Source organism: Manis pentadactyla, chromosome 8 (genome assembly GCF_030020395.1).
Source record: "Manis pentadactyla isolate mManPen7 chromosome 8, mManPen7.hap1, whole genome shotgun sequence".
NCBI lineage: Eukaryota > Metazoa > Chordata > Mammalia > Pholidota > Manidae > Manis > Manis pentadactyla.
The window spans coordinates 96,758,092-96,775,739 of NC_080026.1; the positions used below are offsets into that span (position 1 = coordinate 96,758,092).

The 17,648-nt window shown below is 38.8% G+C and overlaps 1 protein-coding gene and 1 pseudogene across 4 annotated transcripts in view; one reads left to right on the plus strand and one right to left on the minus strand.

Annotated features, from left to right (window-relative positions):
* The window catches only part of ADK (adenosine kinase), a 577,911-nt gene that overhangs the window by 277,848 nt on the left and 282,415 nt on the right, over positions 1 to 17,648 (plus strand). For all 4 annotated transcript variants that reach the window (XM_036928604.2, XM_036928605.2, XM_036928602.2 and 1 more), the window contains exon 5: positions 14,818 to 14,990. In XM_036928604.2, coding sequence (XP_036784499.1) covers positions 14,818 to 14,990 — 173 coding nt within the window. The remainder of the gene's footprint in view (positions 1 to 14,817; positions 14,991 to 17,648) is intronic.
* Positions 12,717 to 14,421, minus strand: LOC118933798 (BCL2/adenovirus E1B 19 kDa protein-interacting protein 3-like; annotated as a pseudogene).

Here is a 17,648-nt window from a genome sequence, read left to right on the forward strand (position 1 = left end):
AGTGTCTTTGAGTATAATGCTGTTTTGTTCCTTCTGTTTTGCTTTGTTTCTGTGTTCCACAAATAAGTGAAATCATATGGTATTTGTCATTCTCCACCTGGCTTATTTCACTTAGCATAATACCCTCTAGGTCCATCCATGTTGTTGCAAATGTTAGGCTTTCTTTTCTTTTTATGGCTGAATAATATTCTCTTCTGTATATGTGCCACATCTTCTTTGTCCATTGATCTACTGATGGACACTCAGGTTGCTTCCTTATCATGACTATTGTGAATAATGCAACAATAAACACAGGTGTGCATATCTTTTCAGATCACAGACTTTGTTTTCTTCAGATAAAATCCTAGGATGGAATTACGGGGTTTAATGGTATTTCTAAATTTAGTTTTTTGAGGAACCTCCGTCCTGCATCCCGCAGTTGCTGCAGCAATTGACATTCCCAACAACAGTGTAGGAGGGGTCCCCATTCTCTGCATCATCGCCAGCACTTGTTGTTATTTATCTTTTGGATAGTGACCATTCTGACTGGTGTGAGGTGATATCTCATCATTGTGGTTTTGATTTGTATTTCCTTGGTAATTAGCAGTGTGCAGAATCTTTTCATGTGGCTGTTGGCCATTTGTATTTCTTCATTGGAGAAGTGTCTGTTCAGGTCCTCTGTTCATTTTTTAATCATATTATTTGTGTTTTTGGTGTTGAGGCTTATGAATTCTTTATATATGGTTTTTTATATTAACTCCTTATCAGATAAATCATTTACAAATATATTCTCTTATACTTTAGGTTGCCTTTTTTGTTCTGCTGATGGTGTCCTTTGCTGTACAGAAGCTTTTTAGTTTGGTATAGTCCCGCTTTTTCATGTTTTGGCTATATTCTCCATGCTGTATTACTCTCCCTTCCCCAAGGAGATACGTCCAGGAAAAAATTGCTCATACTTATGTTCAGGAGATTTTTGCCTATGTTTTCTTCTTAGAGTTTTATCGTTTCATGACTTACATTCAGGTCTTTGATCCATTTCAAGTTTACTTTTGTGTATGGAGTTAGACAGTAATCCAGTTTCATTCTCTTGCATGTAGCTCTCCAGTTTTCCAAGTACCAGTTATTGAGGAGGCTGTTTTTTTCCCATTGTACACTCATGACACCTTTACGAATTGACCATATATGCGTGGGTTTATACCTGGCTTTCTATTCTGTTCCATTAATCTATGGGTCTGTTCTTGCGTTAGTACCATATTGCTTTGATTACTGTAGCTTTGTAGTAGAGCTTGAAGTGAGGGGATGTTATTCCCCCAGTTTTGTTCTTCCTTCTCAGGATTGTTTTGGCTATTCAGGGTCTTTTGTGGTTCCATATGAATTTTAGAACTATTTGTTCTAGTTCATTGAAGAATGCTATTGGAATTTTGATAGGAATTGCATTGAATGTGTAAATTGCTTTAGGCAGTATGTTCATTTTGACAATATTAATTCTATCCATTAGCATGGGGTAGATTTCTGTTTATTTGTGTCTTTACTTTCTCTCATGAGTGTCTTATAATTTTCAGAGTATTATAGGTCTTTCACCTCCTTGGTTAGGTTTATTCCTAAGTATTTTATTCTTTTTGATGCAATTGTAAATGAAGTTGTTTTCCTAATTTCTCTTTTCTGCTACTTCATGGTTAGCATATAGGAACACAACAGATTTCTGTGTATTAATTTTGTATCCTGCAACTTGTCTGAATAGAGTTATTAGTTTTAATAGTTTTCTGGTGCAGTCTATAGTGTTTTCTATAGTATAATATCATATCATCTGCAAATAGTGATAGTTTAACTTCTTCCTTACCACTGTGGATGCCTTTTATCTTTTACTGTGTCTGATTGCCATGGCTAGACCTCCAATACTATGTTGAATTCAACTGGTGAGAGTGTACATGCTTGTCTTGTTCCTGGTCTTAGAGGAAAAGCTTTCAGCATTTCACCATTGAGTATGATGTTAACTGTGAGTTTGTCATATATTGTCCTTTATTATGGGGTGATGCATACCTCCTATAGCTCTGGGGGAGGGGCTTTCTTGCCCAGTGCAAGTTCACTATGAATTTGTTGAGACCTAAGGACAGCAAGGGCAAGGAGTTGGGAATTAAAGGGTTTATTCTCATGGCAAAGTCTCTCCTGGCTCACACCAGCAGCTCTTGCCAGCACCCCTTGGTCCTCCCTCATGCATGGCTCCCAAGCTCACTCGTTCTCTCTGCCACACTCATGGCTCTGAAGCCTGGCTCCCCTGTTGTCCCTTTCTGGTGTGCTCAGCCCCTCTACCACAGCAGGAGGAACTCTGTGGGCGGGTCCCTGGTAACTGGCAGGTAGCTGACCAATTACGTGTCAGGAATGAGGGGAAGGAGTGAATGGGTGTTTCCTGTCAACCCTACCCTAGACTGGCAGTCCTCCTGACTGATCAGCAGCTCTGTAAACTTCCCATAAATGTGCAAACACGTTCTTATTATATACACAGTACGCAATATTAATCAGACAGGAATCCTGGTCAGAAAGCACCATTTTCCCCACACCCTCTATGCCCATTTTGTTGAGTTTTTATCATGAATGGATGTTAATTTTGTCAAATGCTTTCTCAGCGTTTATTGAGATTATTGTGTGGTTTTTATCCTTTTTGTTAATGTGGTCTATCATGTTGATTGATTTACAATCATGCCATCTTTTCATCCCTGAAATCAATTCCACTTGGTCATGATGGATGGACCTTTTGATGTGTTTTTGAATTTGGTTTGCCAATATTTCTCTTGAGGATTTTGCATCTGTGTTTATCAGGGATATTGGTCTATAATTTTTTTTTGTAGTGTCTTTGCATGATTTTGATATTAGAGTGTTACTGTCCTCATAGAATGAGTTTGGAAGTATTCCCTCTTCTACATTTTGGAATACTTTAAGAAGGATGGGTTTGGCTCTTCTTGAAATACTTGGTAGAATTCAGCTATGAAGCAGTCTGGTGCTTGGATTTTGTTTACTGGGAGTGTTTTGATTGCCAATCTCATTGATGGTCATTGGTCTCTTCAGATTTTCTGTTTCTTCCTGGGTCAGTCTTGGAAGGTTGCATTTTTCTAGGAAGTTGCTCATTTCTTCTAAGTTGTCTATTTAATTGGCATATAGTTTCTCATAGAACTCTGTAATAATTCTTTGCTGTAGTATCCATTGTGACTATTCATTCTTCATTTCTGATTTTGTTTATTTGTGTACTATCTCCTTGTTTTTTTTGATAAGTCCATCTAGGGGTTTATCTATTTTCTTTATTTTCTGAGAAAACCAGCTCTTAGTTTAATTAATTTTTTCTCTTGTTTTATTCTTCTTTATATTATCCATTTCTGCTCTGATCTATATTATGTCCCTCTTTCTCCTAACTTTGTGTTTCATTTATACTTCTTTTTCTATTTTCTTGAATTGTGAGTTTAGACTGTTTATTTGGGGTTGTTCTCGTGTCTTGAGGTAGGGCTGTATTCCACATACTTCCCTCTTATAACAGCCTTTGCAGCTTCCTACAAATATTGGACTGTGATATTTTTGTTTTTACTTGTTTCCATGTACTGCTTGATTTCTGTTTTAATTTGTTCATCAATCCATTGATTATTTAAAAGCATGTTGTTTAGCCTCCATGTGTTTGTAGGCTTTTTTGTTTCCTTTGCATAATTTATTTCTAGTTTCATACCATTGTGGTCTGAGAACTTGGTTAATACAATTTCCATCTTTTTTAATTTACTGAGGCTGTTTTTGTGGCCTAGTATGTAATCTATTCTGGAGAATTTTCAGTATACACTTGATAAAAAAGTGTATCCTGCTGCTTTTGGGAGGAATCCTCTGTAGATGTCTGTTAAGTCCCTGTGATCTATGTATTGTTCAGTGCCTCTGTTTCCTTATTTCTTTTATGTCTGGTTGATCTATCAATGTAGGCGGTGTGTTAAAGTCTCCTACAATAAATGTTTTATAATGCATTTCTCCCTTTAATTAGGTTCGTTTTTTTTTTTTCTTTTTTTTCAGTATTTAGTTGTTCCTGTGTTGGGTGCATAGATATTTATAGTGGTTATATCCTCTTGTTGGACTGAACACCTTTATCATTATGTAATGTCCTTCTTTGTCCCTTGTTACTTTCTTTGTTTTGAAGTCTGTTTCATCTGATATAAGTACTGCATCACCTGCTTTTTTCTCCCTATTGTTTGCATGAAATATCTTCTTCCATCCTTCCACTTTTAGCCTGTGTATTTCTTTCAGTCTGAAACGAGTCTCCTCTAGACAGCATACAGATGGGTCTTGTTTCTTTCTCCATTCTGCCAGTCTATGTCTTTTTTAAATTTATTTTAAATTTATTTATTTTTTATTTTGGTATCATTAATTTACAATTACATGAGGAACATTATGTTTACTCGACTCCCCCTATCACCAAGTGTCCCCACATACCCCATTAGAGTCACTGTCCATCAGCATAGTAAGACACTATAGAATCACTACTTGTCTTCTCTGTGTTGTACAACCCTCTCATGCCCCCCCAACTACATTATGTCTGCTAATAGTAATACCCCCCCTTTTTTTTCCTCCTTATAACTCCCTTCCCACCCATCCTCCCCAGTCCTTTTCCCATTGGTAACTGTTAGTCCGTTCTTGGGTTCTATGAGTCTGCTGCTGTTTTCTTCTTCAGTTTTTTTCTTTGTTCTTATACTCCACAGATGAGTGAAATCATTTGATACTTGTCTTATTCCACCTAGCTTATTTTGCTGAGCATAATACCCTCTAGCTCCATCCATATGGTTGCAAATGGTAGGATTTGTTTTCTTCTTATGGCTGAATAATATTCCATTGTGCATATGTACCACCTCTTTATCCATTCATCTACTGATGGACATTTAGGTTGCTTCCGTTTCTTGGCTATTGTAAATAGTGCTGTGATAAACATAGGGGTGCATGTCTTTTTCAAACTGGGCTGCTTCATTCTTGGGGTAAATTCCTAGAAGTGGAATTCCTGGGTGAAATGGTATTTCTATTTTGAGTTTTTTGAGAAAACTCCATACTGCTTTTAACAATGGTTGAACTAATTTACATTCCCACCAGCAGTGTAGGAGGGTTCCCCTTTCTCCACAACCATGCCAATATTTGTTGTTTGTCTTTTGGATGGTGGCGATCCTTACTGGTGTGAGGTGATATCTCATTGTGGTTTTAATTTGCATTTCTCTGATGATTAGGGATGTGGAGCATCTTTTCATGTGCCTGTTGGCCATCTGACTTTCTTCTTTGGGGAAGTGTCTGTTCAGCTCCTCCACCCATTTTTTAATGGGATTATTTGCTTTTTGTTTGTTGAGGTGCGTGAGCTCTTTATATATTTTGGATGTCAGCCCTTTAACAGATCTGTCATTCATGAATATATTCTCCCATACTGTAGGATGCCTTTTTGTTTGTACAGAAGCTTTTCATCTTGATCTAGTCCCACTTGTTCATTTTCGCTTTTGTTTTACTTGCGGGGGAGATATGTTCATGAAGAAGTCGCTCATATTTATGTCCAAGAGATTTTTGCCTATGTTTTTTTCTAAGAGTTTTATGGTTTCATAACTTACCTTCAGGTCTTTGATCCATTTTGAAATTACTTTTGTGTATGGGGTTAGACAATGATCCAGTTTCATTCTCTTACATGTAGCTGTCCAGTTTTGCCAACAGCAGCTGTTGAAGAGGCTGTCATTTCCCCATTGTATATCCATGGCTCCTTTATCATATATTAATTGACCATATATGTTTGGGTTAATATCTGGACTCTCTATTCTCTTCCATTGGTCTTTGGGTCTGTTCTTGTGCCAGTACCAAATTGTCTTGTTTACTGTGGCTTCGTAGTAGAGCTTGAAGTGGCAGAGCAAGATCCCACCTGCTTTATTCTTCCTTCTCAGGATTGCTTTGGCTATTCAGGGTCTTTTGTGGTTCCATATGAATTTTAAAACCATTTGTTCCAGTTCAATGAAGAATGCTCTTGGTATTTTGATAGGGATCACATTGAATCTGTAGATTGCTTTAGGCAGGATGGCCATTTTGACAATATTAATTCTTCCTAGCCAAGAGCATGGGATGAGTTTCCATTTGTTAGTGTCCTCTTTACTTACCCTTAAGAGTGTCTTGTAGTTTTGAGGCTATAGGTCTTTTACTTCCTTGGTTAGGTTTATTCCTAGCTATTTTATTCTTTTTGATACAATTGTGAATGGAATTGTTTTCCTGATTTCTCTTTCTGCTACTTCATCGTTAGTGTATAGGAAAGCAAAAGATTTCTGTGTATTAATTTTGTATCCTGCAACTTTGCTGAATTTCAAATAGTAGTTCTAGTAGTTTTGGAGTGGAGTCTTTAGGGTTTTTATGTACAATATGATGTCATCTGCAAATAGTGACAGTTTGGCTTCTTCTTTACCTATCGGGATGCATTGTATTTCTTTGTTTTGTCTAATTGCCATGGCTAGGACCTCCAGTACTATGTTGAGTAACAGTGGGAAGAGTGGGCATCCCTGTCTTGTCCCCGATCTTAGGTGAAAATCTTTCAGCTTCTCGCTGTTATTTATGATGTTGGCAGTAGGTTGGTCATATATGACCTTTATTATGTTCAGGTATTGCCCTCTGTACCCATTTTGTTGAGAGTTTTTATCATCAATAGATGTTGAATTTCGTCAAATGCTTTTTCAGCATCTATGGAGATGATCATGTGACTTTTGTTCTTTTTGTTTATGTGGTGGATGATGTTGATGGATTCTCGAATGTTGTACCATCTTTGCATCCTTGATGTGAATCCCACTTGGTCATGGTGTATGATCCTCTTGATGTATTTTTGAATTCGGTTTGCTAATATTTTGTTGAGTATTTTTTCATCTATGTTCATCAGGGATATTGGTCTGTAATTTTCTTTTTTGGTGTGGTCTGTGCCTAGTTTTGGTATTTGAGTGATGCTGGCTTCATAGAATGAGTCTGGAAGTATTCCCTCCTCTTCTACTTTTTGGAAAACTTTAAGGAGAATGGATGTTATGTCTCCTCTACGTGTCTGATAAAATTCAGCAGTGAATACATCTGGCCTAGAGGTTTCGTTATTGAATAGTTTTTTGATTATCGATTCAATGTCGTTGCTGGTAATTGGTCTGTTTAGATTTTCTGTTTCTTCCTTGGTCAGTCTTGGAAGGTTATATCTTTCAAGGAAGTTGTCCATTTCTTCTAGGTTTTCCAGCTTGTTAGCATACAGATTTTCATAGTATTCTGTAATAATTCTTTGTATTTCTGTGGGGTCCATCATGATTTTTCCTTTCTCATTTCTGATTCTGTTTGTGTGTGTACATTCTCTTTTTCTCTTAATAAGTCTGGCTAGGGGTTTATCTATTTTGTTTATTTTCTCAAAGAACCAGCTCTTGGTTTCATTGATCTTTGCTGTTGTTTTATTCTTCTCAATTTTATTTATTTCTTCTCTGATCTTTATTATGTCCCTCCTTCTGCTGACTTTGGGCCTCATTTGTTTTTCTTTTTCCAGTTTCAATAATTGTGACTTTATACTATTAATTTGGGATTCTTCTTCCTTCTTTAAATAGGCCTGGATTGCTATATACTTTCCTCTTAGAACTGCCTTCACTGCATCCCACAGAAGTTGGGGTTTTATGCTGTTATTGTCATTTGTCTCCATATATTGGTTGATCTCTATTTTAATTTGGTCATTGATCCATTGATTATTTAGGAGCATGTTGTTAAGCTTCCATTTGTTTGTGAGCCTTTTTTTTGTTTGTTTGTACAATTTATTTCTACTTTTATTTTTATCCCTTTGTGGTCTGAGAAGTTGGTTGGTACAATTTCAATCTTTTTGAATTTCCTGAGGCTCTTTTTGTGGCCTAGTATGTGGTCTATACTGGTAAATGTTCCATGTGCACTTGAAAAGATTGTGTATCCTGCTGCTTTTGAGTGTAGAGTTCTGTAGATGTCTATTAGATCCATCTGTTCTAGTGTGTTGTTCAGTGCCTCTGTGTTCTTACTTATTTTCTGTCTGGTGGATCTTTCCTTTGGAGTGAGTGGTGTGTTGAAGTCTCCTAATATGAATGCATTGCATTCTATTTCCTCCTTTAATTCTGTTGGTATTTGTTTCACATATGTTGGTGCTCCTGTATTGGGTGAATATGTATTTATAATGGTTATATCCTTTTGTTGGACTGCACCCTTTATGATTATGTAATGTCCTTCTTTATCTCTTATTACTTTCTTTGTTTTGACGTCTATTTTGTCTGATACAAGTTCTGCAACACCTGCTTTTTTCTCCGTATTGTTTGCATGAAATATCTTTTTCCATCCCTTGACTTTTAGTCTGTGTATGTCTTTGAGTTTGAGGTGAATTTCTTGTAAGCAGCATATAGATGGGTCTTGCTTTTTTTTCCATTGTATTACTCTGTGTCTTTTGATTGGTGCATTCAGTCCATTTACATTTAGGGTGATTATTGAAAGATATGTACTTATTGCCATTGCAGGCTTTAGATTCGTGGTTACCAAAGGTTCAAGGGTAGCTTCTTTACTATGTAACCATTTTACTTAGCTCTCTTATTAAGCTATTGTAAACACAGTCTGAGGATTCTTTATTTCTCTCCCTTCTTATTCTTCCTTCTCCATTCTTTATGTGTTAGGTGTTTTATTCTGTACTCTTTTGTGTTTCCTTTGACTGCTTTTGTGAATATTTGATTTTGTTTTTTGTCTTTAATTAGTATTTGGGTGGTCTCCTTTCTTTGGTGTGATTTTATTTTCCCTAGTGTCATCTATTTAGCCTTAGGAGTGCTTCCATCTAGAGCAGTCCCTTTAAAATATCCTGTGGAGGTGGTTTGTGGGAGGCAGATTTCCTCAACTTTTGCATGTCTGGGAATTGTTTAATCCCTCCTTCATATTTATATGATAATCGTGCTGGATACAGTATTCTTGGTTCAAGGCCCATCTGTTTCATTGCATTAAATATGTCTTCTGGTCTATAAGGTTTCTGTTGAGAAGTCTGGTGATAGCCTGGTGGTTTTTCCTTTGTACGTGATCTTTTTTCTCACTCTGGCTGCCTTTAATACTCTGTCCTTGTCTTTGATCTTTGCCATTTTAATTATTATATGTCTTGGTGTTGTCCTCCTTGGGTCTCTTGTGTAGGGAGATCTGTGGGCTTCCATGGTCTGAGAGACTATTTCCTCCCCCAGTTTGGGGAAGTTTTCAGCAATTATTTCTTCAAAGACACTTTCTATCCCTTTTTCTCTCTCTACTTCTTCTTCTGGTACCCCTATAATGTGAATATTGTTCTGTTTGGATTGTTCACACAGTTCTCTTAGTATTCTTTCATTCCTAGAGATCCTTTTATCTCACTCTGCCTCAGCTTCTCTGTGTTCTTGTTCTGTGATTTCTCTTCCATTCATAGTCTCTTGCACCTCGTCCAGTCTGCTCTTACGTCCTTCCAGAGATGGTTTCATTTCTTTAGTCTCCCTCCTGACTTCATCCCTTTGCTCTTGCGTATTTCTGTGCAGGTCCATCAGCATAATTATGACCTTTATTTTGAATTCTTTTTCAGGAAGATTGGTTATATATATCTATCTCCCCAGTCCCTCTCTTGGGTGTTGTCTGGGTGATTCTTGACTGGACCAGATTCTTCTGCCTTTTCATGGCAGTAGAGGTAGTCGTAGGCAAGTGGCCTGTGTGTCAGCTGTGAGAACAAAGTCCCTTTCTGTTTGCTGGTTGCCTTACCCTTCCTCGCTGCCTGTGTCGATTACCTGCACAGCAGGAACAGCCTCTGGGTTAATCCCCTGAGCTGTCGTGGGAGGGGCAGCCCTTGGGGTAGCCCAGAGCCCTGTGCGGATGGGAAAGTGCTCCAGTTGTGCTCTCCTGTGAGAGTGGCACCCCTTCATGCCTTGCCTTGGTTTCCTCTGTCTGTGCCGGGCAGCTGCACGCTGGCAGCAGCCTCTGGGTCTGCTCTGGTTATCTACGTGCTCGGATGAGACTCTGGGAGGTTGCTGTGGGAGGTTGCTGTGGGCAGGACCATTCTCCAGCTGCTTTGCTGCTGTGGCAGGACAGCACTGGCTGGGGGGAGCAAATCACAGGCTATTTATCACTGTGAGGGGCTTCAAAGCTGCATTGTCACCCTGGGAATTAGGGCTCCTGACGTTCCTTAGGATTCCCCGCCTGCTGTGCTGAGTGTGCCAGGACGATTCCGTCCAGCTGTTAAGCCCCTGTCTCTTTAAGACTTTCAAGAAGCACTCCCTTTTCTTTTGTCCAAGGGGATCCAGCTGTGGGGACCCACTCGCAGATTTTACTTTTCCGTTTCCCTAATATCCAGCACACCACACACTGTGTGTCTGCGCTCCCAGTGCAGATGACTAGGGCTGGTTATTTAGCAGTCCTGCACTTCCATTCCCTCCCCACTCCGACTCCTTCCCTCCTGCTGGTGAGCTGGGGTTGTGGGAGTGCTCGGGTTCTGCTGGGCCACAGCTTTGTATCTTACCCCCTTCATGAGATGCTGAATTCTTGCAGATGTACATGTATCCTGGCTGTTGTACTATATCTTCTGGTCTCTCCATTAGGGGTAATTGTATTTGTTGTATTTTCAAAAATATATATGGTTTTGGGAGGAGATTTCCACTGCCCTGCTCATGCCACCATCTTGGCTCCTCCTCTCCACTGTATGTCTTTTGATTAGTGCATTCAGTCCATTTACGTTTAAGGAAATTATTAGTAGGTATGTACTTTGTTTATTATTTTCTGTTTGTTATTATAGCTCCTCTCTATTCCTTTCTTCTCTTTTTTAATTTTTTTGTGTATAATTTATACGCTGTGGGTTTGTTGTTACCAAAGGTTCATGGATAACTTCCTGACTCTATCACAGTCTATATTAAGTTGCTGATTGCTCTATTTCAAACACAATCTGTAAGTACTTACTTCTTCTCTCTTCCACACTTTATATTTTAGATGTCATAGTCAAGATTATTTAACCTTAGGAATGTTTCTATCTACTTCCATCCCTTTGACATATCTTATATTAGTGGTTTTGTTATAAATGCTGGTTTTGTTATAAATTATTTGAACCTTTGTTTATCTGGAAATTGTTTAATCCCTGCTTCAAGTTAAAATGATAATCTTCCTGGGTAGAGAATTCTTGGTCGAAGGTCCTTCTGTTTCAGTACATCAAATGTTTCATGCCACTTCCTTCTGGCCTGTAAAGTTTCTTCTGAGAAGTCTGCTGACAGCCTATTGGCATTTCCCTTATAAGTAATCATATTTCTCTCTCTCCTTTCAGTACTCTCTCCTTATCCTTAATTTTTGTCATTTTAATTATTGTATGTCTTGCTGATTTTTTCCTATCATTACTTTTTGTTAGGGGTTTTCCTCACTTCCATGACCTGGGTGTCTATTTCCTTTCCCAATTGGGGACATCTTCAACATTTATTTCCTCTGAGACTTTGTATCCCTTTGTCTGTCTCTTCTCCTTCTGGTACCCCTATTATGTGAATATTGTGTCATTTGGATTGGTCACACAGCTTGCTTATCATTCTTTCCTAGAGATTCTTTTTCTCTCAGTTCCATAGTTTGTTGTGTTCTTGTTCTCTAATTTCCATCTCATTGATTGTCTCCTCTACTTGCAGCAATCTATTATTCTTTCTCTCTATTTTGTGTTTCATTTCAGTTGCTGTATCTTTCAGCTCTTGTATATCTTTGTTGAAGTCCTCCCTGAGATCTTTAATAGGTTTCTGCAGATCAGTGAGCATATTTATGACTTTTACTTTGAAATCTGTATCAAGAAGATTGGTGGTCTCTATTTCATTTAGCCCTCTTTCTGGTGTCTAATTCTGTAGCTTTGTTTGGAACATGTTCCTCTGTCTCCTCATTTTGTCAGAATTTCTGTGTTTCTTCCTTTGTATTAGATGGCTCTGCTATGCTTCTTGGTCTAGAGAGTAATGGCTTTATGAAGAACACATCCTGTATGTCCAGAAGCTCAGGACTCTTTCCTCTCCAGTACCTGGTTCTCCTTTGCTGTGGAACCTCATTTGATGTTGGTGGGCAATGTGCAGGGTCACCTTTCTGTCTCTCTGCAGGCAGTGGTTTGTCTCAGTCTGCTGAGGCTGGTAGTTTTCCTCAGCTAGCCCTTTGTAATAAGAGCAGTGGCACTTCTGCTGTGGTCATTATGGGCGGGGCTTCCCTTTTTCTGCCCTGCAGCAATGGTGGGACTGCTGAGTTAATGAGGTGATGGGGTGGTTGCAGGGTGTGCTGCACAGTGACATGATGCACAGGCTTACAGGAGGCAAGTCACGTGACTGCAGATCCCTGAAGTGCTTAGCACTGGTTGCAGTGGGAGGGCACACAAGAGCAATGAAGCAGCAACTGGCATGGTGGAAAGGCTCACAGGCTCATGGTGGTGGCATGACATGTGTAGTGGAGAGATGCGCGGGCAAGCAGTGGTAGATAGTTGGGCAGTGGGAGGCCCTGCCTATGGTAGAGGTAATCAAGCCGCAGCTGCTGCAGCAGCTATTCCTGTGGCATCACCTAGCAGCAGTGAGGCATGCAACACCAGGCTTGGCCACCCATGGGGAGGAAGGAGCTCTCAGAGCTGGCTCCTGCAGGCATCCCCTCCCCTCACCCTGTTGGGCCAAAACAGAGCTGGGAAAGCTGGGAGAGTCCCCCTTTGCCTGCCAGGCAGCAAAGTCTGATGCTGCTGGGCCCAGTGGAGTGTTGGTGTGTCTGTGGTATGGAGAGAAGCACCTTAGGGCTGAGCTGCCAGCAAGGGGAATGGAGCATCTGTGGCTCCTGAGAGTGCTCCACCTGCTAAGCCAAGGGAGGGCTCCAGAGGTATTGTCCACCTGTCCTTCCTCCTGCAGAGACTGCCCCATCCAACCCTCACCCCTCTGGCTCCCTTCCTACTGCTGGCAAGTCTTTCAAACTACTCAGTCTGTGTCAGGTCTCACCAGGACCTGTGGAGCATTACTGTCCTCTATAGAGGGCTCGTGTCTCAGCCTCCCAGAATGCTCCAACTGTCCTGGTGTCCAGTCTTATTAATCACCAGAACCCAATGCAATGTGGACCTGTGTTCCCAGAGCAGATCTCCAGGGCTCGGTGTGCAGAGTTCTTGAGAACCTATCACTCCCCGCTCCATTCCTCTTCCTCCTGCTGTGGGCTGGGGATGGGGCAAGGCCTGGGGTCTCACCTGGTCAAGGCTCTGCCACTTTATCCCCAGGTGGAGACGGTGTGTTCTGCAGTCTTCAGTTCATTTTTTAGGCTTAGTTGTATTTGCTGTAGTTGGTCCCTTTGTGTGCATGTGGCCTAGGTTTCAAACTAGGTTTGCCTCCCTATTCCACCATCTTCGCAAATTTCTAAATAACAATAAACTCTGTTAGGAAATTCTGAAGTGTCTTACAGGCCAAAAAGGGAATGAGGTTAGTAAAGTGCCTCATCAGAGTTTGAATAAAATACTGGATTTGAGAGTTACTGGAACTTGCATATGTAAAAATACGGTGGGTGGTTGGGTAATGCTCACAATGGCCTCATGTTCAAATAAACTACTGTGACAGTGCACCGCTTCACAGGTCACATGCTTTTCCAGGGCCTTTTCTTTCCTCAGTAGTTGCTGGCAGAATGTGCGCTCTGTCATTTTCCAATGTAGATGCCTATCCCTAAAGCCAAAACATGAGAAAGGAAGAGAGATGGAATGAGCACCTTAAGAAATTCTGTGAAGAAAATACTCCCTTTATTGATGGCTTCACTTTTTGTCATGCTCAGAGAAATAGACCATTTGGGGTGCCTGAAGTGGAACTTCCTTAGGTAGAATGTTTTCAGAGTGACTGGATGAGATGGACACCTAGTCTATACTTTGCTTCAAAGCATCAGCGCCTCTCCCTCCTCGTACAGCTTTTTCTTCAAACTGAGGTGTATGGTCCCTGCTAGTATGCATTTCCATATCAAACATTCTGCCCATCTTCTTGTGGGGAAAGGCTGTCACAGTGAGAACTGCTTCTTGAACTACTATGGCCTGATTCATTTTGTGCATTCAAACGAATCTTCTCCATGTCTCCATTTTGATAGCTGAGGAAGGTATATGTTCCAGCCCCATATTTTTCCCATTGTCATTTTCATTGCCATTGCTGCTGTTCGTGGGTTGCTCCATCCAGAAACTATTGAGGCCAGCTGGTGGGTGGGGAGGGGTGGCATGGGCGAAGGCTGGTCACCTTCCTCACAGTTGTTTTTGTTGTGCATGGCTGGCAGCTGTTCTACTAAATGAAATGACATTGTGAGGACTCAGCCCCAACACGACTGTCTCTGGATCTCTGGCAGTAGCACCTCTGTTTATTCTACTTGTTTCATTTTATGAAATAAGCAAATTTAAAATTATATATATATATAACATCTAAAAGATGTATATATACTAAAAGGATATATGTGTTTCTAATTCTCATTTTTCTTAAAGCTAATAAGTGACAGGGGTAAGATTTGAACTCAAGTCTCCAATAAAGATTCTGCTCTTTTAATGACAGTGCTATGCCACTTCTGGTTGGGACTCACTGTTATTTTCCTGAATCAAGCTAGCATTGACCTAAGGTTTATATGACTAAATTCTGGGTTCTTCACCAGTATACTTTATTTCTTTCCCCAAACATAGCATAAGAAGATGTTATATGGTTGTTACATCATATTTCTTATTATAAATGTTAGTACAGGATTGAAAATGCATTCATAACATCCACAGCTTCTAACAAAGCATCACTTTTATTCCACTCTCCATGGCATAATACTGAACTATGTGTAGCATACTTCTGACTTATTAAAATTATTCATGTTTCTATTTTCCAGTGGATGATTCAGCAGCCACACAAAATAGCAACATTTTTTGGATCCATTGGGATAGATAAATTTGGGGAGATACTGAAGAAGAAAGCTGCTGAAGCCCATGTGGATGCTTATTACTATGAGCAGACAGAACAACCAACAGGAACTTGTGCTGTGTGCATCACTGGTGACAATAGGTCAGTGTAATTCCAAGGGAAGCCCTGTTCTAACTGGCTATTTAAGCAATAGTAAAATCTGAATTTCAGTCTGAATTTGCAATCCAGATCTCATGTTTAAACTGCTTTAATAAAGTCCTGCCTTATACCATTTTTCCTTTAAAAAAAATTACCTTTGTTGAACCTTCTTTTGTATTCATGAGAGTTTGGAATGAAAGTTTTGAGATTCTCCAATCCAATCTTTACTCTTTGTAGTTAGGATCAGAAAAGTAAAACATTTTATTCAGTGTCTTTTAGATAGTTTCTTGCTGAAACTGGGATCAGAAAGAATGTCCTTTCACTATAGCCTGAGATTGGAATATTCAAATACATAGATATATATACAGTATACATAAGTATTTCTTAACATCTATAAAATACATTATATCCAGTGTCATATGAATTAGGTCATCTAAAGCATTTCTGATAAATAGTCATTTATTCGTATGAAACAACTCCAGTCATGGGTAACACACCACTCAAAAATCAGCCCATTACATTTCTATACAACTTTACTTATTAGAAAATCCTTCTTTATGTGAACTTGAAATGTAATTCTCAGGAATTTCCGTGAATTGATTGTATTCATGCCTTTTACATGTACACTGAGGTTTTCCTTCAGTACTTTCATGCATTGCCAATATCATTATTACCATATTGTTCATCAGCAAGGCTTTTTCCTCATTTGTAGGGGAAAATCAAAGTAACTTTCCTAGATAGTCTATTTTTAGAGTCACTGAAGAATATATATCTCTTTTAAAATAGTGAATTGCTAGACATTTTACATTTCATGTAGCTACAAATATTTAGTTTGTCCTCCTCTATTCCCTGTCTTCCTTCCTCTTCCTTCTTTCCCCTTGCTGCATTCCCATTTCTTACCCACTTTATTTTCACTTACTCCTTGACCTTTAAAAACCTGACACTACTCTATTCAGTGGTCATTAAATAACCAAAATATAACTATCACAATTAATTAGGGTGCCAAAGCCATCTTCAAACCTTTTATGTGTAAGAGAAGAAATTTATGATTTTAAGGTTTCAATAAATAAGACCACCCATTGTTCAAACATTGAAATATACTTATTTAGACCTTTCCCATTTTCTGTTTTCCTAAAACCAACTTTAATATGCAGGTGCAGTTTTCCCTTAATGAGAAATAGGTCAAGTTTTTTTTTTTTGCCACTCAGGCTAGAGTAAAAATTGCTAAATTGTTTTTGCATACTAAATTGCTATCTTACACAACAGTTATGATAATATTAAGTCTCCCAGATGTCAAAAGCTTAATTTATATGCAAATATTATGCTTATGGTGGTCAGTATTGTTTAGATGATATTGAAAGTCAGGAACTAGGGGAAACTCTCACTAACTAATTCAGTATCCAAATTGTGGAACCTAATATATTTGTATAAATTGTTTTAGATAGGGCTGGTAATGTTTACCACCACTATCCAAAATATATGAGATGCTGAAAAATCAGTTCTGCATAGCAATACAGGCCTACCTCAAGACACAAGACACAATACCAAATAAACAGTCAAAATTCACAAAGAAACCAGAAAAGGAAGAACCAAATGAAACCCAAAGTTAGTAGAAGGAGAGACATAATAAAGATCAGAGCAGAAATAAATAAAATGGAAAAGAATAAAACAATAGAAAAAATCAACAAAACAAGAGTTCATTATTTGAGAAAATAAACAAAATAGACAAACCTCCCCAGAATTATTAAGAAAAAAAGAGAAACAGCACAAATATACAAAATTAGAAACAAAAAAGTAGTAGTTATAACAGATTCCACAGAAATACAAAAAATTATTAGAGAATTCTATGAAAAATTATATGCCAGCAAATTGGACAACCTAGAATAAATAGACAAATTCCTAGGAAAATACAGCCTTCAAGACTGACACAGGAAGAAACAGAAATCTGGACAAACCAGTGACCAGCAATGAAATTGAACTGGCAGTCAAAAAGTCCCAGAACCACATGGCTTCACAGCTGAATTCTAGCAAACATTTGAAGAAGAACTTAAACCCATCCTTCTTCAAGTATTCCAAAAGGTAGAAGAGGAGGGAATACTACTAAAATTCCATGAGGACAGCATCACTTTAATACCAAAACCAGACAAAGACACTACAAAAAAAAAAAAATTATAGTCCAATATCCCTAAAGAACATAGATGCAAAAGTCCTCAACAAAATATTAGCAAACCAAATTCAAAAGTACTTCAAAAGGATCATCCATCAGGACCAAGTGGGGCTTAATCCAGGCATGCAAGGATGGTACAATATTCATAAATCAATCATGATACACCACATTAACAATAGAATAAAAACCACATGATCATCTCAATAGAAGCTGAAAAAGCATTTGACAAAATTCATTCATTCATGATAAAGACTCTCATCAAAAAGGGTACAGAGGGTATGTACCTCAACATAATACAAGCCATATATGACAGACGTTCAGCTGACATCATACTGAATTGCAAAAAGCTGAAAGTTTTTCCTCTAAAATAAGAACAACACAAGGATGTCCACTTTCACCACTTGTATTCAACATAGTACTGGAGGTCCTAGCCACAACAATCAGACACACATAAAAAGATGCTCCACATCACTAATCATCAGGGAAATGCAAAT